General features: G+C 39.9%; 1 protein-coding gene across 2 annotated transcripts in view; it reads right to left on the bottom strand.

The window, feature by feature from the left end:
• SPIN1 (spindlin 1) overlaps positions 1 to 27,818 on the bottom strand; it is an 82,223-nt gene that overhangs the window by 26,627 nt on the left and 27,778 nt on the right. The window contains exons 2-4 of one of the 2 annotated variants that reach the window (XM_052644592.1): positions 23,136 to 23,350; positions 16,533 to 16,611; positions 715 to 763 (exon numbers count right to left, since the gene is read on the bottom strand). In XM_052644592.1, coding sequence (XP_052500552.1) covers positions 715 to 763; positions 16,533 to 16,611; positions 23,136 to 23,141 — 134 coding nt within the window. In that variant the 5' untranslated portion in view covers positions 23,142 to 23,350. The remainder of the gene's footprint in view (positions 1 to 714; positions 764 to 16,532; positions 16,612 to 23,135; positions 23,351 to 27,818) is intronic. The other variant, XM_052644593.1, reaches the window with a different exon arrangement.

Below are 27,818 nucleotides of genomic sequence, written 5' to 3' on the forward strand. Positions count from 1 at the left end.
TAATTGATTTGTTAGAGAGGATTTCATGGTGCAGTAGCCATCACAGTACCACAGTACCAGTGGATGTTGTTAAAACAGGAACTCAATTTTCATTCTGGACATAACTATACACATAGAAAAAAATTGCAGGAAGGAAAAAAGTTGCTTTTACACTTTAGTACCTACAGGATTTAAGATGCATACCACTTTGTCACTTAAAATTATCTTTCAACATGAATATGCTTTCTCTACATTACAATATCTTCATTCATTTGAAAATTTTATGAAGAAGTGAGTGCGCCTGGCAGAGTGCTAGCTAGGTTCTTGATGAACAGGGGCGAGATAGCACACCATTATTCAGTGTGCAGCAAGGCTCCATGTGAGGCTGGCTGCTCTGAGGGTTCAAGAGAGGGCCTCAAAGAGATGACCTCACAGCCCATGTAACCAAAGGCCATAGTGTGCTATCTAAAAAGGCAAGTTTCTGTAAAATAGATAACCAGTGCAAGTTCAACGCATGAAGCAGGGCACTCAAAGCCAGTGCTCTGGGACAACCCAGAGGGATGGGGTAGGAAGAGACGAGGGAGTGGGATTCAGGATGGGCGACATGTGTGCCCGTGGCCAATTCATGCCAACGTATGGCAAAAACTATCACAGTGTTTAAAGCAATTATCCTCCAACTAAAATTAATTACTTAAAAAATAAATAAATGAAAAGGCAAGTTTCAGAGCCGCTTACTTGTGGGATGTCCTTTTCTTCATCATGCTTGCAGACACACCAGCATGGCCTAAAAGAGAAGTGAGTATATGTCAACGAAAACTGGATTAAAAAATAGTTCAAACTCAGGAAAAAGTTAACTTATGAAAAACTGCCATATAAAGTATGCAATTAAAATAAACCACAAGGGAATTCCCTGGAGGCCCAGTGGTCAGGACTCTGCACTACTCTGCTTTCACTGCCAAAGGTCCAGGTTCCATTCCTGGTTAGGGAACTCTGCAGAATCCCACATGCCACAAGATGTGGCCAAAAAACAAAAAACCCCAAAACAGCCAAAATGTAAGAAAACCATTTGCTTACTTATCCTTTAAACGGAAGATATAAGGGGTTCCGGGAAGATAAAATGACAGGAAGAGCAGTTTATCTGCCTAAATTGCCCATAAAACACAAAAAAAGCAAAATCACATGGATAAAAACTACAGCCAAAAAAAGTGACAATCCTAGTCGTAAAGTACTAAAAGGTAAAGAACTCATTTTCCTGCCACAAACAACTAGAAAATGGGACAAAAGATATGAAACATCTGGATGCAGACATCAGGACAACAGGCAGCACAGGATGATGGAACCAGGAAGCTGAAAACCCACACAAGGGCCCCTACACCAACCAAGTGCATCCCAAGAACCAACTGAGGATAATGGTGCATGAAGGGTAACCAAGGACACTGAGGTTGTGCTACACTGAGAGTCGGATGGAAGCTAAGGAGGCGAGGTGGGCTGGGAGCCATGGGTCAGAGCGCTAGCAAGGAAAGAGATCTCACAGGGGGCTCCAAACATCTGGAAAAGGTATGGTGGTCTTCAATCTTTGGCTAGATACTAACTTGCAAAGGCATGAGAGCTGTTCAAACTCCATCTAGCCACCTCTTTGAGCACACAGGACAATCAGGAAAAACCATAAAGATAATTCCTTGGCAGGAGGATGAAGCAGACCTAAGAAGGAAAGCTGCTACAGACACATCCCAGAACTTGCTTGCCAAAACAAAACTCTAATATTCAGTAAAGGACACCAGTAAAACCCAATGCTCCACAATTGGGTTGGACACTTCAGATGTCCAACACCCCAACTACAAGTACTAGGTCTGTGGGAAAGCAGCAAACTGTAACCTCATAAGCAAACAGGTTATAACCAAAACAATGTAATTAGCAAGCAAAGATGCTAAAAGAATGATTAACAACTATGCTCCAACAGTTAAAGGAAGACATAAACACTTAAAACAGATGAATGGGGAAGGAGAAGAAACAAATGAAACTGATGAAAAATACATGATCCAAAATGAAGAAGAAGAAAAAAAAAATACACTAGATGTGGTTAGTAGCAGATCAGACCCCGCAAATGAAAAAGCAGTGAATGTGAGACACTGTAACACAACATATCCAAAATAGAACACAAACAGCCTGTGACTTCTAGGACAATAGCAACTGGCCCAGCATAAATGAAACGGACTCCAAAAAGAAGACAGAGGGGTGAAGAAAAAGTCTGACAAAAATAATGGCAGAAAGGTTTTCAGATGTTGTAAGTACACAAACATAGAGCCAACAAGGTCAATGAAGCCAAAGTAAGATAAAAAACAAAGGGAAAAACCACAAGGCACATTCTAACCAATTTCTGAAAACCAGTGACACAGAAAATACTTTTACACAGCCTAACAATAAAAGACATCTTAAATTTAGGGAACAAAACAGTGGCTCCAGATTTGTTGTCAGAAACAATGTTGGCCAGAAAAAGCAGTGGAATAAATCTTTAAGGTGCTGCTAAGATAAAGAAAACAATCTACTTGTGAATACTATATATAGCAAAATCTTTCCAACCCCAACAATATTATTTCAATAAATATAGTTTAAATACATCAATTAAGAGACCATACAAAGAAGGAAGGAACAATTATTAAAACCAAAGGTATCAGGCATCAAAAAGGATATTCCAAAATGATAAATAACAGAGTCAATTAAGAAGCCCCAACACTTTCCTTTCCAGGGTGTGGGAGGTAAGATGGCAGTGCAGATTTCCAAGAAGAGAAGTTTGTCTTTGAAGAAGATGGCATCTTCAAAGCTGAACTGAATGAGTTTCTCACTCAGGAGATGGCTGAAGATGGGTACTCTGGAGGTGAGGTCCGAGTTACACCAACCAGGACAGAAATCATTATTATGGCCACAAGGACAGAGAATGCTCTTGGTGAGGAGGGCTGGCGGATCTGGGAATTGACTGTTGTGGTTCAGAAGAGATGCAGCTTCCCTGAGGGCAGTGTAGGGCTATATGCTGAAAAGGTAGCCACAGGAAGTCTGTGTGCCATTGTCCAGGCAGAGTCTCTGCCTTATAGACTCCTAAGAGGCCTTGCTCTGCAAAGGGCCTACTATGGTGTGCTGAGGTTTATCACGGGGCCAAAGGCTGTGAGGTCGTGGTGTCTGGGAAACTCCAAGGATAGAGGGCTAAATCCATGAAGTTTGCGGATGGCCTCATGATCCACAGTGGGGACCCTGTTAACTACTATGTTGACACCTCTGCACACCACGTGCTGCTCAGACAGGGTGTGCTGGGCATCAAGGTAAAGATCATGCTGCCTTGGGACCCGACCGCTAAGACTGGCCCTAAGAAGCCTTTGCTTGATCACAGGAACACTGTGGAACCCAGAGACGAAAATGCTGCCTACTGACACCATGAACAGAAAAGTGGGACGCCAGAGCTGCCTGCCAGGCCCTAGCCAGTAACCAAGGCAAGACAGATTTCCTTGGCCCCTGGGTCTGGAGCCTGGATGTTGCTCTATAAAGATCCTTAATAAAATATTTTTAAAAGACAAAAAAAAAAAAAAAAGAAGCCACAACAGGGCTGGTAGTCCTGTGGTTAGCGCCCTCAGTTCTCATTACTGAGGGCCTGAGTTCAGTATCTGTTCAGGGAACTAAGATCCCACAATCATGTAGCACAGTCAAAAAATAAACAAGACAAAACAAAAAAGGAAGCTATAACGAGCTTAAAAGTATATAAACCTAATTATAGTATACTGAAATATATAAAGCAAAAACTGATAGAATAAGAAAAATTGACATACTCATATTTAAAAATATAATCACTTCTCAGTAATTGATATAACAAGTGGGTAAAAACATAAGAAAAGGATATAGGAGACCTAAACATCACAAACAGCCAACTAGGCTTAGATGACATTTACAGAATGTTAATTCAGTAATGCCAAAATAAACCTTTTTTCCAAGTTCACATGGGACATTAACCCAGATACACCATATGCTACTCAGAATGCAAACTCTCAATACACTTAACGTGAAACCATACAAAATAAGTCCTCTGACTACATCAGAATTAAATTAGAAATAAATATTTGTAAACACCCCAATATCTGAAAATTAAACAATCTCCTAAAACTGCATATTTCAAACACAAAGTCACAATGAAAATTCAAATATTTTGAATAAGAAAGCAACAACTTATCAATATCTACAGAGTGCTTCAAAATGTATACCATATTGATCAAAATTCACTCTAAGTAACATAATCCACCTGGGTGGAGGAAGAAGGCTTCTGGGTTATCTACAAAGTTCTCTCCTTGGCATTACATCAAGATGTGCAGTTTTTAAACACAAATTTCTGCAATTACATAACAATTCTAAAAAGATAAACGAAAAAGGATATATATAGTCAGTTGGTCTGTACAGGACTATCCATTCTACTTCACAGAGGAAAACTGCCAAACATGATCCCAAATGCTAAGAGCCATTCCCCCTCAGTTTCACCCAGCATGCTGACATACACTGATGAAGTGGGCAGCTCATACATGAAGACACAGGCTGAACAGAGACAGAATCTACCTGAAGCATCTCTAGAAGAGTCCTTTCAGCCGCATGAAGTGCAGCTGCAAATGCCTATGGATGGTCGTCCAGCTGATCCTGTCAACCCACAATAAATTTCATAATCACACTTTATGCCCACTTCACTTTTGGTCTCAAAGTTCCTCCTTAGTACAGAGGATATTAGTATCTCCACCCTCAAAGAGGCTCTAATGAAAAAGTAGACAATAAATAAGAACAAATGAGTAATATGAGCAGAAAAATGGAATGTTTAAGAAAAAACAGACAGACATGGCAGATGGGCTTCCCTGACAGTTCAGTGGTAAAGAGTCCACTGCCAGTGCAGGAAACACGGGTTTGATCCCTGGTCGGGGAAGATCCTACATACTGCAGAACAACTACGCCCCCACGCCACTGCTGTTGAGCCTGTATTCTAGACAGACCCCAGGAACAGCAACTACTGAGCCCACGGGCCTAGAGCCAGGACTCCACACAAGAGAAGCCACTGCTGTGAAAAGCCTGCACAGCAGAGAAGACCCTTTGCGACCCCATGGACAGTAGCCTACCAGGCTCCTCCATCCATGGGATTCTCCAGGCAAGAGTGCTGGAGTGGGGTGCCACTTCCTTCTCCAGAGGATCTTCCCAACCCAGCGATCAAACCTGGGTCTCCTGCATTGCAGGCAGACACTACCGTCTGAGACACCAGGGAAGTTCTAAAGACGATCCAGAATAACCAAAATAATATTTTTTAAAGATCAAAGACATTTAAGACACAGCAGAAATCAAAAACGCCAAAGCAGAAATGAAGAATGCTTTGATAGATTCATTAGTAGACCGATTAGACTCAGCTAAGGAAACAACTTCTGAGCTTGAAGATATGTTAAAAGAAACTTTCAATACTGAAAAGTAAAGAGAAAAAAAAAGATGAAGATGCAGGGAAAAACAGAATATCCAAGAACTGTTAAATAACAACCTAAGAGTAATATGTACATAATGAGCATATCAGAAAGACAAGAAAGAAACAGGAAAAAAATATGTAAAGTAATAACGACAATTTGCCCCAGATTAATGTCAGACACCAAACCACAGACAAGGAAGCGCAGAGAACACCAAACAGGAAAAGTGCCAAGGAAACAAAAATAAAACCTAAATAGGTTTTTCATATTCAAATGTGAGAAAAATCAAAGATAAAGAAAAAAACCTCTTAAGAAGCCAGAATTTAAAAAAAAGCAAAATTAAGAATTAGATCCTACTTCTCCTCAGAAAGCATGGAAGCAAAAAGATACTGGAGTGAAATATTTAATTTTGTATTCTGCAAAAGTATCCTTCAAAGTGAGAGAAACAGACTTGCTCAAACACAGATGAGGGAATCTGTTGCCAGTAGATCTGCCCTTCAAAAAAATGCTAGAAGAAATTATTCAAAGAGAAGAAAAACAAGATAGCTCTGAAACTCAGATCTGCATAAAGGAAGAACATGAGAAACAGAGTAAGTGAAAGTAATATAAAAACTTTTATTTTTTGATTTTTAATTGAACTGATAAATTTGTTCATAGTAATATTAGCAACAATGTACTAGATGATTATGGAGCTTATATGAAAGTGAAACACAACAGTACAAAGGACTAGAGTGGAAGAATTAGAATGCTTTGCTGTCAGAAGATATTCTCACTACCAATGAAGCTCTACCGCATTATTTGACAGTGTACCAGAATTAGTTGTATACTGCAAACTCTAGAGCTTAAAGTTTTTTTTTTTAAAGTATAACTGACAAGGTAAGAAAAGAAAGTAAAGGGAATCAAGCACATGCTCAATTAAAACCATAAAAGGGGACTTGCCTTGTAGTCCAGTGGTTAAGAATCTGCTTACCAATAGAGGGGACACGGGTTCTATCCCTTGTCTGGGAAGATCACATGTACCACAGAGCAGCTAACTAAGCCTGTGAGCCACAACCACTGAGCCAACCCACCAAAACCACTGAAACCTGCTTGTTCCAGAGCCCAAGCGCCACAACTACTGAAGTCCACAGCAGCTCCCGAAGCCTGCATGCCTGAGTGCCTGTGCTCTGCGACAAGAGAAGTCACCACAATGAGAAGCCTGAGGACTGCACCCAGAAAGCAGTGCCCACTCACAGAAGCTAGAAGGATGGCTGTGCACAGCAAGGACAGCACAGTGCAACCATAACTAAATAAGCAAGGAAAAACCGTAGAAGGCAGAAAAAGAGAAGACGACAAAAATATGAACAGAGAAGAAGGGCAATACAGCAGTAAGTATGGCAGACATTAATCCAATAATCTCCTGAAATGCCAGTGGTCTAAGTAAGCACTCCAATAAAGAGACTGTCATACTGAATGAAAAAGCAATACCATATTGTAGATGTTCTATAAGAAATTCACTTTAAAAACAAAGATATATTCAGAGTGAAAGTAAACAGATGGAGAAAGAGGTACCAAGGTAACAAAGATCAAGAGAAAGCCCTTAAAGGGATATTTGGGTTTCCCAGTAAATGTGAAAGTCACTCAGTCGTATCTGACTCTTTGTGATCCCATGGACTATACACAGTCCATGGAATTCTCCAGGCCAGACTGCTGGAGTGGGTAGCCTTTCCCTTCTCCAGGGGATCTTCCCAACCCAGGGATCAAACCCAGGTTTCCTGCATTGCAGGTGGATTCTTTACCAGCTGAGCTGCCAATCTCTCTCAATGTTGAGAGAGATTTAAGAGCAAAGAAATTCACTGGGGATACAGAAAAGCATTATGTAACGATATGGTCTCAATTCTCCAAGAAGACATAACAATCCTTAATGTGTATGTACCTAACAACAGAGCATCAAACTAGTTGAGGCAAAAACCGATAGGAACTACAAGCAGAAATAGATGAATTCACTATCACAGTTGAAAACACTTCACTATCTCTATCAGAAATGGACAGCTTCAGCCTTAAGAAAATCAGAAAAAGACATAGCTGAACCCAATACTACCATTAATCACATGGATAAAACTGACATATATATAGCACTTTACCCAACAACTGAATATACCTTCTTCTCAAGATCCCTTGGAGTATTCATCAAGAGGGCCTATATTGTGAACCATCAAACACAGTTTTAACAAATTTAAAAGAGGATAAAAGAAATATCCTCAGACCACAATGAGATCTACACTCAGTAATAGAAAGACAGCTGGAAAATCCCCAAACACTTGAAGATTAAATAACACATTTCTAAATACATGGTTTGAAGATGAAATTTTAAGACAAAAATATTTTGAACTAAATGAAAATGAAAGTACAATTTACTAAAATCTGTGGGATTCAGATACAGCAGTGCTCAAAGGGGTATCTGGGCTTCCCGGGTGGCTGAGATGGTAAAATATCTGGCTGCAATGCAGGAGATGACCCCTGGGTTGGGGATGATCCCCTGGGAAAGGGAATGGCAACCCACTACAGTATCCTTGCCTGGAGAATTCCATAGACAGAGGAGCCTAGCGGGTTACAGTCCATGAGGTTGCAAAGAGTTGGACATGACTGAGTGACTGATACTAACTAAAGGAAAATTTATAGGACTAAATGAAATGCATACATCGGAAAAGAGGAAAGATTTAAAACCAAAAATCTACGCTTCCAATTTAGGAAACCAGAAAAAGAAGAGCAAATTAAATGCAAAGTAAGCAGATATTATAAAACTTAGAAATCAACAAAATTTAAATTAGCAAGTCAACAGAGAAAAATCAACAAAAACAAAACCTGGTTCTTCAAAAAGATCCAAACTGATAAATCTCTAGCTGTGCTAACTAAGAATAAAAGATACAAATCACTAGTACGAAAGATGAAAGAAGACATCAGTACTGATTCCACATACAAAATATATATATGAGGTAAACTACAAGAAATTGAAGACAGGAAGACTCAATATCATCAAGATGTCAGCTCTTCCCCACCTGATCCATAGACTTTAAACGCAATCGCAATCAAATTCCTAGCAAGTTATTTTGAGGATATCAACAAACTGATTCTAGAGTTTTTATAGAGAGGCAAAAAGACACAACCAACAGGACATTGAAGTTGAAAAACAAAACTGGAGGACATTACTGGACTTCATGACCCGCTATATAGCTACATTAATCATGACAGTGTAAAAGAATTGGTGAAAGAATAACAAATACATCATAAAAAAAACAACAACAACAGAATAGAAAGCCCATAAGAGATCCTCCATAAATACAGTCAACTGTCCTTCGACAAATGAACAAAGGTAATACAAACGAACAGTGTTTTCAACAAATGGTGCTGAACAACTGGACTTCTACATGCAGAAAAGTGAATTTAGACACAGACCTTATATCCATCACAAAAATGAACTCGTAACAGATCATATACCTAAATGTAAAATTAAAAACTATAAAATATAAAATCCCTAAAAGGGGAGAAGCGCGGGAGCAGCCGGGGCGCTGGTTCCTGTGAGGAGGGCAGAGGGGCGGGGGCTAGGGCTCCGCGGGCGGGGGGAAAAAAAAAAAAAAAATCCCTAAAAGGTAGTAATAGGAGAAAATCTAGATAACCCTGGTTATGTTGAACACATTTTAGATACTGAGTCTGCCAAAAAGTTCATTCAGTTTTCCTATAAGATAGCTGCGGTAGTGCTTGCTAAGTCACTTCAGTCATGTCCAACTGTGTGACCCCATAGACGGCAGCCCACCAGGCTCCCCCGTCCCTGGGATTCTCCAGGCAAGAACACTGGAGTGGGTTGCCATTTCCTTCTCCAATGCATGAAAGTGAAAAGTGAAAGGGAAGTCGCTCAGTCATGTCCGACTCTTCGCGACCCCATGGACTGCAGCCTACCAGGCTCCTCTGTCCATGGGATTTTCCAGGCAAGAGTACTGGAGTGGGGTGCCATCACCAGTGCTTAGCTGTCTTTAACTTCATTTGAAACAATTCTGTTAGACTGTATTGTGACAGCTGTCATCTCAGTGTGCATCAAAAACAAACAAACAAACAAACAAACCTTATCAAAATTGGTGAAATTTTGTGTAGCCATTTCCAGTCATTTTAATACTGGAGACAGAAGAAATATTATTTCAAGAAAACACAATTGATTTGTGCAGTGTATGGAGAAGGTGCTGTGACTTATCAGGTAGACCAGTTGAAGTTGATAGCCATTAAACCTAGACATTAACTGAGAAAGATGAATGTTATACCACGTGGGAGACAGCCAACATACTCAAAACATCCAAATCAAGTGCTGAAAATCATTTGCACCAGCTTGGTTATTTATGTTAATCACTTTGGTATTTGGGTTTCACATAAGTTAAGTGGGAAAAACCTTCTTTTATTAAAAAAAAATCGTTTTTGTCTGTGCTGGGTCTTTGCTGTTGCACAGCAGCTATCTCTAGTTGCAGCAAATGGGGGCTGCTCTCCAGCTGCAGGCCAAGGGCTTCTCATTGTGGCAGCTTCTCTTACTGAAGAGTACAGGCTCTAGGCATGTGGGCTTCAGTACTTGCGGCACAACTTAGGTGTCCTACAACATGTGGGATCTTTCCAGACCTGGGACCAAACCCGTGTCCACCGCAACGGCAGGTGGATTCCTGATCACTGGATCACCAGGGAAGCCCCATGAAGAAACAGTATTTCTGCAAGCAATTCTACTTAAACGTCATGAAAACATTCTGTTTTTAAAACAAACTGTGACGGGTGATGAAAAGTAGTCACTGAATAATAACTGTAAGAGATTGTGGGACAAGCAAAAGGAACCACCACACCAAAGGCTGGTCTTCATCCCAAGATTATATAGTATATAGGATGGGATTTGTAACAGAGTCCTCTATTAAGAGCTCTTTCTGGAAAATCAAACAATTCCAACAAGTACTGCTCCCAATTAGAGCACCTGACAACAAGTATCCAGAATTAGTCAACAGAAAACACAAAATCTTTTCATCAGGGTTAACACAAGATTGCATGTTTCTTTGATGATCAGGCAAAAACTGTAACAGCTTTGTTGGGAACTTCTGATTCATATACCATTTCACCAGACACTGCACCTTAAAAATTCCATTTATTTCAGTCTTTACAAAATTCTCTTAATGGAAACAATTTCAAATCCCTGGAAGACTGTAAAAAGCACCTGGAACAGTTCTTTGCGCAAGAAGATATAAAGTTTTGGGAAGAAGGAATTACAAAGTCGCCTTAAAAAATCACAGAAGGTAATGGAACAAAAAACAATGAATATGTTCTTGAAGAAAATGAAAAAAGTGTCTTTTATTTTTACTTTAAAACCAAAGGAACATTTTGGCCAACCCAATAGAATGCCAAAGGCGCAATCCATGAAAAAAATAACTGATAAGTCAGACTTAATTAAAATTTAAAACTTCTGCTCTATGAAAGACAATGTCAAGATGCTAAGAAAATATTTGTGAAAGACATATCTGATAAAGTACTATTATCTATAATATACACAACTTTTAAAATTCAGCAACAAGAAAACAAACTGATTATAAACATCCTTTAAAAAACGAACCAAAAACCTTAATATCCACCTCATCAAAGAAGACAGAGATGACAAATAAACACATGAAAAGATGCTCTGTATCATAGGTCATCAGAGAAATACAGGCTCAAAACAATGAGACACCACTAATATACCTATTAGAATGGTGAAACTTGACAACAGCAAACACTGGAGAGGATGTGAAGCAACTGGAATTTTCATTCAAAGCTGATAGAAATGCAAATCTGGCAGTTTCTAACAAAACTCTTACTATATGATCCAGAAATTATGCTCCCTGACACTTACCCAAAGGAGGTGAAAATTTATATCCATATAAAAGCCTACACATGGATGTTCATAGGACTTTTATTCATAAGTGCCAAAACTTGGAAGCAATCAACAAGACATCCTTCAGTAGGTGAATGGATAAACACTTGGTACTATATCCCGACAACAGATTATTCAGTACTGAAAGAAAAAAGAGCCATCGAGCCATGAAAAGACATGGAGGAAACTTAAATCCATAATACTAACCTGGTAAGTTTACATATTATATGACTCCAACTATATGATATTCTGGAAAAGTCAAAAACTATGGAGACAATGAAAGGTCAGACAATAAAAGGTTAAGGGGGAGGCAGGGATGAATAGCTGCAGCAAAGAGGAATTTTAGGGCCGTGAAGCCACTCTGTATGATACTCTAAGGGTGGATTCGTGTCATTATTTATTTGTCAAGACCCACAGAGCATACATCACCAAGAGCAAACGCTACGGTGAACTACAGACTTAGGATGATGATGCGTCACTGTAACAACTGCATTTATTTAACAAAAGTACAACTGGGTGTGGGATGCTGCTGCTGGGAAACACTGAAGAGACAGGGAATATATAAGAAACCATTGTACCTGCGGCTCAATTTTGCTATGACTTGAAATTGCTCTACAAAATAGTCTAATTCTTAAAAATTCTTTATAAAAAATAAAGAGGTACTAGACTTATTCTTTGACCATCAACACTGGGCTAGATTAACAAGAGGTTAAGTGATGCCTTCAAACCTGAGGTAAAATTACTTCAAAGCCTGAATTCTGTAATCAGATAAATTATCAACTGGCATTTACATTCACGTATGGGCTCAAAAATTTACAGCTCAAATAAATCTCTCAAAATTATTGGAAGATACTCCAGAAATTGAGAGGAAAGCACTGTAGACACACAGGACTCAAGAAGCCATGTTGGAAGCCCAGCACGACTCCTGAGAAGCAGGCTGGGACCCACACAGCTGGGAGCAAGAGACAAGGATGCAAACAGGCTTTCTCCAAGAAGCCGATGCCACACAACAGCGTGTAGATAAATTAGTCACAACACAGACAACTTACTATCTCTGATATTAAAAGACTTTCAGAAAGCAGGGGAGAAAAAATGGGTGCGGTAAGAACAGAAAAAGGCCAAAGAGGCCTTTAAAACTACAGTGATACCATTCCTCATCCATCAGATGGAAAAAAACCTACACTGCTGATGACATACATCACTGGCAAGACTGTGTAAGAAACACTGACAAATTACTTGCTGGTAGGAATGCAAAGTGGTACAAAGCCCATACAGGGGAAGGTGATGGTATCTTACATAACTATATATATATATTTAAGATCTGATTCAGTACTACCTCAAGAAATCTATCCCAATGACAGTGGTAAGACAAATGGGCAAGGCTATTCATTGCAGTTTTTATTTCCAATAGCAGGAGAGTAGAAACAACACAAATGTCCAAATAAATGACTACCCTACAAACTAACTTCGTACTTCTACACAATGGAATACTATTCAGTTGTAAGGAACCATGAGCCATTTCTCTATATATTGCTAAAAGGTCACAACTACATACTGTTCAGTGGAAAAGGCAAGTAAGAGAAGAACAGGTAGGTATGTATATATTAACTGGGCACTAAGCTTATTTAAGTTATATGCAGAGTACATCATGAGAAACGCTGGACTGGAAGAAACACAAGCTGGAATCAAGATTGCTGGGAGAAATATCAATAACCTCAGATATCCAGATGACACCACCCTTATGGCAGAAAGTGAAGAGGAACTAAAGAGCCTCTTGATGAAAGTGAAAGTGGAGAGTGAAAAAGTTGGCCTAAAGCTCAACATTCAGAAAACAAAGATCATGGCATCTGGTCCCATCACTTCATGGGAATTCAGTGGAAACAGTATCAGACTTTATTTTTTGGGCTCCAAAATCACTGCAGATGGTGACTGCAGCCATGAAATTAAAAGACACTTACTCCTTGGAAGAAAAGTTATGACCAACCTAGACAGTATATTCAAAAGCAGAGACATTACTTTGCCAGCAAAGTCTGTCTAGTCAAGGCTATGGTTTTTCCTGCGGTCATGTATGGATGTGAGAGTTGGACTGTGAAGAAGGCTGAGCGCTGAAGAATTGATGCTTTTGAACTGTGGTGTTGGAGAAGACTCTTGAGAGTCCCTTGGACTGCAAGGAGATCCAACCAGTCCATTCTGAAGGAGATCAGCCCTGGGATTTCTTTGGAAGGAATGATGCTGAAGCTGAAACTCCAGTACTTTGGCCACCTCATGCGAAGTGCTGACTCATTGGAAAAGACTCTGATGCTGGGAGGGATCGGGGGCAGGAGGAGAAGAGGATGACAGAGGATAAGATGGCTGGATGGCATCACGGACTCGATGGACATGAGTCTGAGTGAACTCCGGGAGTTGGTGATGGACAGGGAGGCCTGGAGTGATGCGATTCATGGGGTCACAAAGAGTCGGACACGACTGAGCGACTGAACTGAACTGAAGATTAGTTTGTTATTCACAATGGCTTCATGACATCCATCTGAGGATCACAGATTTTCCAGCAGAAAACAGAACAAGACCCTACACTAGGTAGCAACAGTTACATCTATTTGTTGATTGAAGTGAGGAAAAATAAGCATAATTTACAAAATAAGCTGTTCTATGATTCACCTAACAGTACAGTCGTTTGGACTGTCCTAAACAGAAACAGGCAAGAAAAACTATATACACTCAAACTGTTTTAACAAACTCATCCAGACACAAGTTCCAAAATAATCAGCATTTTTTTAAAATTTACTTTTACTGTATTATTTATTTATTTTTGGCTGTGTAGGCTTTCTAGCTGCAGTGCAGACTTCTCACTGCAGCGGCTTTTCTTGTTGTGGAGCACAGGCTCAATAGTGGTGGCGCACGGGTTTGATTGTCCCTTAGCATGTGGGATCTTCCCATGTCTCCTGCACTGACAGGCGGATTCTTTATCACTGCGCCACAAAGGAAGCCCTTTTTATGTGCATTTTTGAAAATTGTTATTAGAGACAGTTTCAGTAAATCTGAGAACTGAAAAGTAAAGAATATGAATGAGTCACTATACATTACACCTGTAGCTTTCTAACAATCAACTCATCCACTGCCTATTCATGTAACTTTTAAAGATGTACATGCTTTAGCTAGGCAAGAGTACACACTAAGAAACAAAGGCACAGCAACCAAGAAAAAGGAGAATCTAACATATAAAAGAGGAAAAAGAAACTCCAAGGATGACAATGTTGTATCAGATCGAGAGAATAATCAACAGAATAGAAAATGACAGAAGGTGCTAGAAAAAACTCTTAAGAAAAACAAGGACAGATGGATTATCTATTACATTCGGTATGCAGGAAATTATATTGAGAGGAGTTTCATAAAGCTGTTAGAGGTTCTAGGAGACTCCAACTTGCAAAGAAACTTAAACAAATAGAAAAAAAAAATAAGGCAATCACAAAACTCCAAGAAAAACATAATGTACCAAAAAAAAGTAACCATACTGCATTACTTGGCTCAAATGTTCAATATTTATGTAGTAATCATGACAGAAACAATAAATACATTTTTAGCCAAAGCTTTTTTAGGAGTTTAAAGAAGTAGTAAAACTGTCAAGATGACATAACACTATGCATCAGTTTAGTTCAGTCGCTCAGTCGTGTCTGACTCTGCAACCCCATGAATCACAGCACGCCAGGCCTCCCTGTCCATCACCAACTCCCAGAGTTCACCCAAACTCACATGAGTCGGTGATGCCATCCAGCCATCTCATCCTCTGTCGTCCCCTTCTCCTCCTGCCCCCCAATCTCTCCCAGCATCAGAGTCTTTTCCAATGAGTCAACTCTTCGCATGAGGTGGCCAAAGTACTGGAGCTTCAGCTTTAGCATCATTCCTTCCAAAGAAATCCCAGGGCTGATCTCCTTCAGAATGGACTGGTTGGATCTCCTTGCAGTCCAAGGGACTCTCAAGAGTCTTCTCCAACACCACAGTTCAAACGCATCAATTCTTTGGCACTCAGCTTTCTTCACATAGAAAATCCTAAAAAATGCTATCAGAAAACTACTAGAGCTCATCAATGAATTTGAAAGTTGCTGGATACAAAATTAATATACAGAAATCATTTGTATTTCTGTATACTAACAATGAAGCATCAGAAAGAGAGATTAAGGAAGTAAGTTCATTTACCACTGCATCAAAAAGACTCTAGGACTTCACTGGGGTTCAGTGGCTAAGAGTCCATGCTCCCAATGCCGAGGGCCTACATTCAATCCCTGCTCATGGAACTAGATCCATATGCCACAAATAAGGGCTCACATGCCACAATTAAAAGATCTCCTATGCTGCAATGAAGATCGAAGATCCTGTGGACCACATCTAAGACCTGCTGCAGCCAAATAAATTCACTGTTGTTTCTGTTCAGTCGCCAAGTCATGGTCCGACTCTTTGTGACCCCAAGGACGGCAGCACACCAGGCTCCCCAGTCGTTCACCATCTCCAGGAATTTGCTCAGATTTATGTCTGTTGAGTTGGTGATGCTACCTAACTATCCCACCTCTGTCGCCCCCTTCTCCTCTTGCCCTCAATCTTTCCCAGCATCAGGGTCTTTTCCAATGAGTCTGCTCTTCACAACAGGTAGGCAAAGTACTAGAGCTTCAGCATCAAGCCTTCCAATGAATATTCAGGGTTAATTTCCTTTAGGATTGACCGCTTTCACTTCCTTGCAGTCCAAGGGACTCTCAAGAGTCTTCTCCAGCACCATAATTAAAAAACATCAATTCTTCATCACCCAGCCTTCTTTTGGTCCAACTCTCACATCCATACATAACTAATGGAAAAACCATAGCTTAACTAGACAGACCTTTATCAGCAAAGTGATGTCTCTGCTTTTGAATATACTGTCTAGGGCTGTCATAGCTTTTCTTCCAAGGAGCAAGTGTCTTAATTTCGTGGCTGTAGTCACTGTCCGCGTTGATTTTGGAACCCAAGAAAATAAAGTCTGTCACTGCTTCCACTTTCCCCCATCTATTTGCCATGAAGCGAGGGGACCGGATACCCCCTTAGTTTCTTGAATTTCAAGTTTTAAGCTGGCTTTTTTACTCTTCTCTTTCACCTTCACAAAGAAGCTCTTTAGTTGCTCTTCACTTTCTGTCATTAGAGTGGTATCATCTACATACCTGAGGTTGTTGATATTTCTCTTGGCAATCTTGACTCCAGCTTGTGAGTCATCCAGCCCAGCATTTCACATGATGTACTCTGCACAGAAGTTAAACAAACAGGGTGACAATATACAGCTTGTCATATTCCTTTCCCAATTTGGAACCAGTCAGTTGTTTCATGTCCCACTCTAATTGTTGCTTCTTGACCTGCATACCAGTTTCTCAGGAGATAAGTAAGGTAGTCTGGTATTCTTATCTCTTTAAGAATTTTCCAGTTTGTTGTGATCCACAAAGTCAAAGGCTTTAGCACAGTTAATGAAGCAGAAGTAAATGATTTTCTGGAATTCCCTGGCTTTCTCTATGATCCAACGAATGTTGGCAACCTGATCTCTAGTTCCTCTGCCTTTTTTTCAACCAGTCTGTACATTCGGAAGTTCTTGGTTCACAAACTCCTGAAGTCTTGCTTGAAGGATTTTGGGCATAACCTTGCTAGCAAGTGAAATGAGTACAATTTTACAGTAATTTGAACACTCTTTGGCACTGCCTTTCTTTGAAACAGGAATGAAAACTGACCTTTTCCAGTGCTGTGACCATTGCTGAGTTTTCCAAATTTGCTGATGTATTAAGTACAGCACTTTAACAACATCATCTTCTAGGATTCTAAATAGCTCAGCTGGAATTCTACCACCTCTCCACTAGCTTTGTTGGTAGTAAATGCTAAGACCCACTTGACTTCACACTCCAGGACTTCACAATCCAGGATTTCTGACTCTAGGTGAATGACCACAAAATCGTGGTTATTCAAGTCATTAAGACCTTTTCTGTATAGTTCTTCTGTTTATTCTTGCCACCCTTCTTACTCTGCTTCTGATAGGTCCTTACCATTTCTGTCCTTTATCATGCCCCTCCTTACATGAAATATTCCCGTGATATCTCCAGTTTTCTTGAAGAGATCTCTAGTTACACAAGCCTCTTCACAAGAAGGCTGTGATCCATGAACAGGAGCCAAATTAATAAATAATTATCAAAAAATAATAATAAAGCATTAAAAAAGAGAATTTATCTATAAATAAAGCCTAAGGAAGCAGAATACCAGAACTTCAAAAACTGTAAAACATGGATGAAAAGAAATTGAAGATATACTGTGTTCTTGGAATGGAAGAACCAATAATGTTAAAATGGCCACACTACCCAAAGCAATCTACAGCCAATGCAATTCCTTTCAAATTACCAGTGGTATTTTTCATAGAACTAGAACAAAAAATTTTATTTGTATGGAAGCACAAAAGAATCCAAATAGCCAGAACAATCTTGAGAAAGAACACACCTGAGGAATCACGCTCCCTGACTTTAGATTATACTACAGAGATACAGTAATCAAACAGTATGATACTGGCACAAAAACAGACATAGAGATCAATGGACAGGATGGAAAGCCTAGAAATAAACTCACACACTTTGAGTTTGTGAGTGGCAAGAATATACAGTAAAGAAAAGACAGTCTCTTCAGTTAGTACTGCTGGGAAAACTGGACAGCTACACATAAACGGATGAAATCAGAACATTCTCTTAACACCATATACAAAAATAAACTCAAAAGGAATTAGATTTAAATGTAAGACTGGGTACTATAAAACTCCTAGAGGAAAACAGAACACTCCAACATAAATTGCAGCAATATTTGGGAAGGTGGGGGGAACGGGTGGGGGGTGGCTGGCTCTGTCTCTTACAGTAATGGAAATAAAAGCAAAAATTTTACAAATGGGATCTAATTAAACTCAAAAAGTTTTTGTACAGCAAAGAAAACCATAACAAAGCCAAAAGTCAATCTACAGACTGGGAGAAAATATCTGCAAATGATGCTACCAACAGGGATTAATTTTTAAAATATACAAACTTCATACAGCTTAGTATCAAAAAACAAACAACCCAATCAAAAAAGAACAGAAGCTCTAAACAGACATTTCTCCAAAGATGACTACACAGATGGGTAACAGGCATATGAAAATAAGCTCAACATTGCTAATTATTAAAGAGATGCAAATCAAAAGTACAAACAATGAGGTACCTGACTGATAGACACCAGTCAGAATGGCTGTCTTTAAAAAGTCAATAAACAACAAATGCTACAGAGAGCATGGCACTCTTCTACACAGTTGGAGAACGTAAATTGGTACAGCTGCTATGGAGAACAGTACAGAGGTTCCTTAAAAAACTAAAATCAGAGCTACCATATGATACTGGAATCCATGCATCTCAACGTTCATAACAGCACTAATTACAACAGCCAAGACCTAGAAGTACCCACCAACAGATGAACGGACCAAGATGCGGTACACATACACAACAGACTGTTACTCAGCCATAAGAACAGGTGAGATGACGGCACTGCAGCTACACGTACAGACTAGAGATCATCACAGTAACTGCAGTCAAGGAAAACTATTGCACGCTATCACCCACATGCGAAAGTTAGAAGAGTAACACAAGTGAACTTATTTACAAAGCGGAAATAGACTCACACACATAGAAGACAAACTTATGGCTACCAAGGAGATATAATGGGAGGAGGGGATAAATTAGGAGTTTCTGATTAACATAAACACACTATCACATATAGAATAGGTAAACAAGGACCTACCATACAGTGGAGGGAACAATCAGTATCTTGTAATATCCTAACATGGAAAAGAATCTGAAAAACAGACATGTATACGCAGGTGGCACTAGTGGTAAAGAACCCGCCTGCCGATGCGGGAGACGTAAGAGACGCTGGTTCAATCTCTGAGTCGGGAAGATCCCTTAGAGAAGAAAATGGCAACCCGCTCCAGTATTCTTGCCTGGAAACTCCCACGGACAGAGCAACCTGGTGGGCTCCAGTCTACAGAGCTGCAAAGAGCTGGACTGAAGCAACTCAGCAGCAGTAGCGGCAGCACATACACAACTGAATCGCTCTGCTGTATACCTGAAACTAACTCACCACTGCAAATTAGCTGTATTTCAATTGAAAAATAGACTCCATTTTTTTAAAAAAACAAAAAGACTAATGAGAGAAAAAGATGTTATGTGAAAAAGAATCCTCAACAGGTTTCAAAATCTAATAAAGAGAAATTTGTATACTCATTATTTACAAATACTGAAGACAAAAATCAAAATGAACAGAATGCCTACTTTTTGATAAAAGTCTTTGGCACTATTTGACAATTCACTCATGAATTTCTATTGATTGGTAAACATAAATATCGAGGTTTTAAAAACATCTGAATATAGTAAAAAATAGTTGTTAATCTGAGTATTAGGCACATCCATCTACTATTTCCATTCCCTGTACTTGTAAGTATGATTAAAATATGTCATAAAGAGAGAAAATTTATATTTGATAAACTAGTAAAAATGGAGGCTAACTCTATGGGAGGAAAACATGAAAAAAAAGTTTTATCAGGTAAAAGGACTTGTGGCTCAACATCATTAGGTATATATAAACTACCACTTTAGAAACCGATTAAAATTCAACATAATTATACAAATAAAATCTAAGTGATTTAAAAAACAGAAATCCCTATTATGTTGAACTATGTATATAGAAAGTGAAGTCACTCAGTCGTGTCCAACTCTTTGCGACCCCATGGACTGTAGCCTACCAGTCTCCTCTGTCCATGGGATTTTCCAGACAATAGTCCTGGAGTGGATTGCCATTTCCTTCTCCAGGGGAATCTTCCCAAACCCAGGGATCGAACCCGGGTCTCCCGCATTGTAGACAGACGCTTTACCGTCTGAGCCACCAGCAAAGTCAATTATGTATACAGAGATAATGCAAATATTCAATTTTCAAATTTTTATTGATCACACATGCCCTAATGACAAACACTGTCACGTATTAGGCTTTGCCCACTGTGGTGGTTTTAAAACATGACCATAATTCTCTGACACTTCTCCCATCGAGCAGAGTGCATGCCCACTCCCTTGAACCTGAGCAGACCTTTGAGACTGCGTCAATGAACAAAACACAACAAAAGTGAACCCATGTAACTTTCAAGACTCCCAACAGAAGACACCATGCATCTGTGACTGTTTCTCTTCAAGTACTCGCTCTGGGAGCCTTAAGTAGTAAGTCCAGATATCCAATGGCCCACAGTGGAAGAGAAATATCCTAGGAGCCCTATACACTGAAGGCTTCCCGTTTCAGTTTTGAGATGGCACCAGACTAAGGGCATATCTGAGCCACCATAGCAACTCTGGAATGTCTATCTAGGTTTCTTGATGCATGAAAATAAGAAACCCCCTTTCTAGGTGAATTTTATTTGTTAATGGGCACATCTGTTACTGACATAAGGATTTAAAAGTAACAGAGCCTACATTTTTGTTAACAGGAAGAATGATTAAGATAATTTTATAAATAATACTGATCAAGGGATCATTAATCTAAGAGTATAATACGTAACAGTGAAAAATAAATGACCCCAGGATCTTACACATTAAAATATTAAACAAAAGGTCAACTGTAATTTACAGAGGACCCACTCTGTCTTTAGTGCTATGCCACGTGCTCTAAGAAATTATCAAAGGATAAGAAAATATAAGATCAAAGTACTGGCTAGGATTAGACAATCGCTCCCTTAACAATAACATCTCCTGGTTTAGTCCTTTCAATTACGTATACCATACTACGAATCACTTTAATCAATTCTCTCTCCTAACTAAAAATATGACTTTAAATCAATAAAGAAAATAGGAGTGATGAATTCAGAATGGTGTGCCTAAAAAAACTTGGGGTACAATTACTATTTCAAGCTACAGAAACATGATCAACAAAAACTTTTGTCAACAGCAATTTTTGAACCATGAGATGAAATAAACATTTTGTTAAAATAGTATGATCAACAAAAACAATGCTTTTTGCAGAGCAGCTGTAATGTGGTAGGCATGTAGCTAAGCACCTAACATACAAAAACACATTTATTTCTTCATAATAAGCCCAGTAGATACATAACAGTACTATTGTTTAGATAAGGAAAAGCAAGGCTTAAGAAGATACAAAATGCACCAATGTTTACACAGCTAGTAAAAGAGCAGGACAGGACTTCCCTGGTGGTGCAGTGCCTAAGAATCCGCCTGCCAGTGCAGGGGACACAAGTTTGATCCCTGATCTGAGAAGATTCCACATGTTGCGGAGCAATTTAAGCCCATGTGCAACCTGAGCCTATGCTCTAGAGCCCGCATGTGGCAACAGAACCTGCGCTCTAGGGCCCACCTGTGGCAAGGGAACCTGCACTCTAGGGCCCACCTGTGGCAGCTACTGAAGCCCGTGTGTCTCGAGCCTGTGCTCTGCATCCAGAAGTCACAGCAATGCACCACAAAGAGCAGCCCCCGCTAGTAGAAGCTAGAGTACCTGTACGCGGTAACAGAGACCTAGTGTAAACAAAAATAAACACGCAAATTATTAAAAAATTTTAAGAAGTAAAGAAATAAGAAAAAGAGCAGGACAGAACTGATGAGGGAGTTGGAATCAGAACAGTAACTCTCAGCTGACTTACACTCCAGTCTGTCACCATGACTGCAAGTTAATCTTATCAACAAATTTAACAGTTGAATCAATGTTTGCAAGAGAAGAACTAAAATCAAAGAGATAAAAGGAACTGAAAATCTTAATCCCTGTGGCTCCTCTACAAAGGAATTACAAACTCCATAGCAAATAAATATAATAAATTCTAAACCACAGCAACCATTTTAAGATTACTAGTAATTTTGCTAGCTGAATTCTCAGATTCACTTATATTTGACAGATGTTTTCAATATTCAAACGTATTTCTGGAATGGAGAAAAATATAAGTCCAAAAGAGAACACTGGGCTTCCCTGATGGCTCAGTGGTAAAGAATCTGCCTACCAACACAGGAGACACAAGATGGATCCCTGGGTCAGAAAGATCCCTAAAGAAAAAAATGGCAACGCACTCCAGTATTCTTGCCTGGGAAATCCCATGGACAGAGAAGCCTGCGGGGCTAGTCAATGGGGTCGAAAAAGAATCTGACACAACTTAGTGACTAAACAACAACAGAAGAATTTATTACTTACCTATTTTATTCTGTAGCCTATAAGATTTTTACCTGTTAGTTTTCTAGGGTAGACAAAAACCACGCAAAGTCTAAACTTCTAGTATCAGCTGTATGCCACAAAAATAAGAATTTCTATTAAACATTCATTTCCATACATTACATTCCAGGAAAGTTCTTTCAAGTAAATACACAAAAAACTGCGTTTACCTTTTTTCCTATTAAATACTCTAAATCTCACTAAATCTAACACTCATCTAGTCATCTCACTTTCACTTCTTTCAAAAACCCGTGATAAAACCTTTACTTACTATAAACCTCTGAAGTATTTACAATTCACTTGCTAAATTTACTGGACATCCATAACTTACTGCAAAAGACCACAGGAAAAACTAATGATTCCCTACCTTTCAAAAACCTAAACCTATGTTTTTCACATGTATAAAATACTAGAAATCACACAAAGCTTTAAGAATAGCAAACCACTAGGAATTACATGAGTGCATTCCCCATTTTTACAACTGTTTCAAATTTATTATACTAAAGTAAGTGTAGAACTGCACTGCCTACCTGCATCAGCTCTGGACCGCTGGCCAGGTGTCTTTCCGAATGGGGTCTTCATTCATCTGTATTTAAGTGAGCAGCACAGCTGCTGGACTAGGGTGAAAATTCAATATGCTCCAATTTGAAACTTTTCACAGAATTTCAATGTTCTTGTTAATCCATCATCCCAAGCGCTTTTTTTTTTAACAAGTTCAGCAAAAATACGTGAAATCTTAAGTACTCTGTAAGACAGTGAAATAACAGTTCATTACTAGAGCATCACACAAGAGCAAACTTCTCCAAGTAAGCCATCAAACGTGACATTATTTTCAGTAACATCAGTGAAAACGCACTTTGCCCAGAAGCAATTAACTTTAATTTCTCAGTCCTCGGTGCCAAGGACTGCACAGAGAAGCAAGAGAAAAGGAAGTACTAGACCCTTCAACAAAGAAAAGGGCAGTTCCTTGGCAGTCAATTGAACACAATACAGCCTTGGGCTTCCCACGCTGTATCCCAATCCATTTTGCTGGCAGAAGTCAGAAAAGGGTAGACATTGGTATGTCAAAAAAGATTTAGAACAGCACAGCCCATCTTCTTGATGGGACACAAAAAGACCCAGCAAGCCGCAGCAGTGAGGAACAGGTGCAGCAGGTACACAGTGGAACAACCGCTGGAGGATGAGGCAACACTGGAATCTACTTCAAGCCTGAGCCGCTGCTAGGTGGAAGGTCGGTAAACCAAGATAAGGGACTACAGTCAATGAGACTTAGCAGTTCCCTTTCTGCTCCCAAGATTCCAGAAACCAGAGGGAAAGATCCACTAACTCTGGAGGAGCCTTAAAGAAATTTTCATTCATTCCCATGCAAAAAGTTAAATCATCTTATAAAAATGGTTTATCCTTTAAACCAAATTTGGGTCCAGTTTACAATCCACGCAGTAAAACATCTACGGAAACATATTCTCATAAAACACAAAAATATCTACCACAAATTTCAGCTCACAAACTGAACCACCTGACTACATTCAGTTCTCATGTATTAGTTACCATATATACAACTTATAGGCATGTGTTCACAGGTTTAAGAACTAAAGGGAATGCATTTTCTAGAGACTAAAATGTAACATAATAGTTAAAATAATTTAATAAGTCTAAATAACAAGGGGAAAAGGAATCATTTTAACTGGTAAAAAATTCTTAACTACACAAATAAAGCTTCAGAAAATCTCAAGGGAAATTTAAAATCAAATGGACTTTATAATTCAATGAATACTCAGAACGACTATTGTTTGAGGCTAAGGTGGAAGGGGAGAGACGCTACACAAGTAAGCAAGCAAAGGAGATAGTATCTCAAGTGGCAGTAAGTCACAGGGCATCCCTCAGAGACATGGCGGGTTCAGTTCCAGACCACCACAATGAAGCAATTATTGTCAATTGTCAACTACAAACTGGTGCTTGCCAAGGGCGTTTGCCATCAGCCTCTGTGGAGACTGAACACTGGGCTGCTGCAGCTGTTGACCTTCAACACCCCCTGAGGGAGTTCAGGGTAGAGAATAAGGCACTCTGTGCTCCACAGAATCTGGTGGAACAGGTCTTTAGACAGTTGGATATTTTCAAGAACTGAGTTCATTACCCCAATCTTTGTATCTCCTCATATCTAGAAAAGCACTAAATCCCTTCATGAAGACATCAGCTCCTCATGACTAGCAGAAAACCTCTTATTAGGTTAGGAGCTTGATCGCACTCAACTACCCCTTCACCAAAATCTTTACATCCACTTTCCCTCACTACCTCTTTGCAGCAGTCTCTCAGAGCTGTACGAGATGCTGTCTCCCTGGCTGCGGTCCTCATTTTGTCCCAAATAAAACTTAACTCACAACTCTCATGTTGTTTTTAAGTCAACACAATAAAGTGAGTCACACGAATTTTTTGGTTCCCAATGCATATGGAAGTTACGCTCACATTATACTGTTGTCTATTAAGTATGCAGCAGCATTATACCTGAAGAAAGCTACATACATGTCTTGATTTTAAAAGATTCTATTGCTAAAAAAGCAAACCATCATCTGCCAATGCTAGGTTGCCACAAACCTTCAATACAATGAGGTATGCCTGTAATGAAAAAAAGGAAGCAGTCCCACCAAGTCCACGCTCATTCTGCTTGCCACACGACAGGGCAGTGAATCCAAGAGACAAGGTGTAGAGACGAGCTGGCTGACCAAGGAGACGGCAGACTAACGTCTCAAAATAACCATCCTGTCTGGGTCTGGATGCCAGGTTCTTTATAGAACCCAAGAGAGAAGCAATGAGGAACCACAGTCAAAAGGCAGAATAGAGAGGGAGGCAGTGAGGAAGTAAAGTATAAAGGGTTTTCAGTCTTGCAAATATCTCCAGGAATGGCCAAGCCTCTGGAAAGAATGTGTAAATCTTTTCTTTGCAGCCATTCACAGGTGGGCAGGGTCAGATTATCTATGAGCTGAACAAGGCATTTTAGTTTAACAGGCAAACAATAAAGTTTGTGGAAGTAATGGAATTCCAGCAGAGCTATTTAAAATCCTAAAAGATGATGCTAGTGAAGTGCTGCACTCAATATGTCAGCAAATCTGGAAAACCCAGCAGTGGCCACAGGACTGGAAAAGGTCAATCCTCATCCCAATTCCCAAGAAGGACAGTACGAAAGAATGGTCCAACAGGACAACCACACTCATCCCCGATTCTAGCAAAGTTATGTTCAAAATCCTCCAAGCTAAGCTTCAGCATTATGTGAACCGAGAACTTCCAGATGTTCAACCTGGTTTAGAAAAAGAAGAGGAACCAGAGATCAAATCGCCAACATTTGCTGGATCATAGAGAAAGCAAGGGAATTCCAGAAAAACATCTGCCTCTGTTTCACAAACTACACTAAAGCCTTTGACTGTGTGGATCACAGCAATCTGTGGAAAACTCAGAGATGGGAATGCCAGACCATTACCTGTCTCCTGAGAAATCTGTATGTAGGTCAAGAAGCAACAGTTAGAACCCTGTATGGAACAACTGACTGGTTCAGGATTGAGAAAGGAGTACAAGGCTGTTATTGTCACTCTTGTTTATTTAACTTATATGCAAAGCACACAATGAGAAATGCTGGGCTGAATGACTCACAAGCTAGCCCAGGAGAAACATCAAAACTTCAGATATGCAGACGATCCCACTCTAATGACAGAAAGTGAAGAGAAACTAAAGAGCTTCTTGATGAGGGTGAAGGTAGGAGAGTGAAAAAGCCCGCTTAAAACTCAATATCGAAAAAACTAAGATCGGTCCCATCACTTCATGGCAAATAGAAGGGGAAAAGGTGTAAGGAGTGACAGATTTCTTCCTCTTGGGCTCTAAAATCACAGATGGTGACTGCAGCCATGAAAGTAGAAGACCACTGCTTCTAAGCAGGACAGCTATGACAAACTTAGTGTCAAGAAGCAAGGGCTTCATTTTGCTGACAAAGGTCTATATAATCAAGGCTATGGTCTTTCCAGTAGTCATATATGGATGTTCGGGCTGGACATTAAAGAAGCAGAGCAAGAAGAACTGATGCTTTTGAAATGTGATGCTGGAGGAGACCCATGAGAGCACCTTGGATAGCAAGAAGATCAAACCAGTCAGTCTTAAAGGAAATCAACCCTGAATACTCCTTGGAACGACTGAAGCTGAAGCTCCAATACTTTGATCACCTAATGCAAAGAACTGGGCTACTTCCCCGGTGGCTCAGTGGTCAAGATTCTGCCTGCAGTACAAAGGCTGCAGGTGACATGGGTTCAATCACTGGGTTGGATGTTCCCTTGGAGGAGGGCATGGCAACCCACTCCAGGAGAACCCACTGAACAGAGGAGCCTGGCCGGCTACAGTCCATGGGGTCACAGAGCTGGACACAAATGAAGCGACTTTGCACACACACACAATGCAAACAGCTAACTCATTGGCAAAGACCTTCATGCTGGGAAAGATTGAAGAAAGAAGGAGAGAGAGACAGCGGATGAGATGGCTGGATGGCATCAAGGATTCAATGGGCATGAACTTGGACAAACTCTGGGAGATGATGAGAAACAGGGAAGCCTGGTGTGCTGCAGTTCATGGGGTCACGAAGAGTACTTGGCGACTGAACAAGAGGCAGAGAGGCAGGGTCCTTTGAGGCAGGCCATTAAGTAAGATTTGAAAGGCAAAATGGTTGTCTGAGAAGGCCTTACAAATAGCTGTGAAAAGAAGAGAAGCAAAAAGCAAAGGGAAAAAGGAAAGATACTTCCATTTGAATGCCGAGTTCCAAAGAATAGCAAGGAGAGATAAGAAAGCCTTCTTCAGTGATCACTGCAAAGAAGTAGAGGAAGACAATAGAATGCAAAAGACTAGAGATCTCTTCAAGAAAAGACGGACTCAATGCAAAGATGGACTCAATAAAGGACAGAAGTGGCATGGACCTAACAGAAGCAGAAGATATTAAGAGGTGGCAAGAATACACAGAACAACTGTACAAAAAAGATCTTCACGACCCAGATAATCACAATGGTGTGATCACTCACCTAGAGCCAGACATCCTGGAATGTGAAGTCAAGTGGGCCTTAGGAAGCATCACTATGAACAAAGCTAATGGAGGTGAAGGAATTCCAGTTGAGCTATTTCAAATCCTGAAAGACGACACTGTGAAAGTGCTGCACTCAATATGCCAGCAAATTTGGAAAGCTCAG

The sequence above is a fragment of the Budorcas taxicolor genome, chromosome 8 (genome assembly GCF_023091745.1).
Source record: "Budorcas taxicolor isolate Tak-1 chromosome 8, Takin1.1, whole genome shotgun sequence".
NCBI classification, from domain to species: Eukaryota; Metazoa; Chordata; class Mammalia; order Artiodactyla; family Bovidae; genus Budorcas; species Budorcas taxicolor.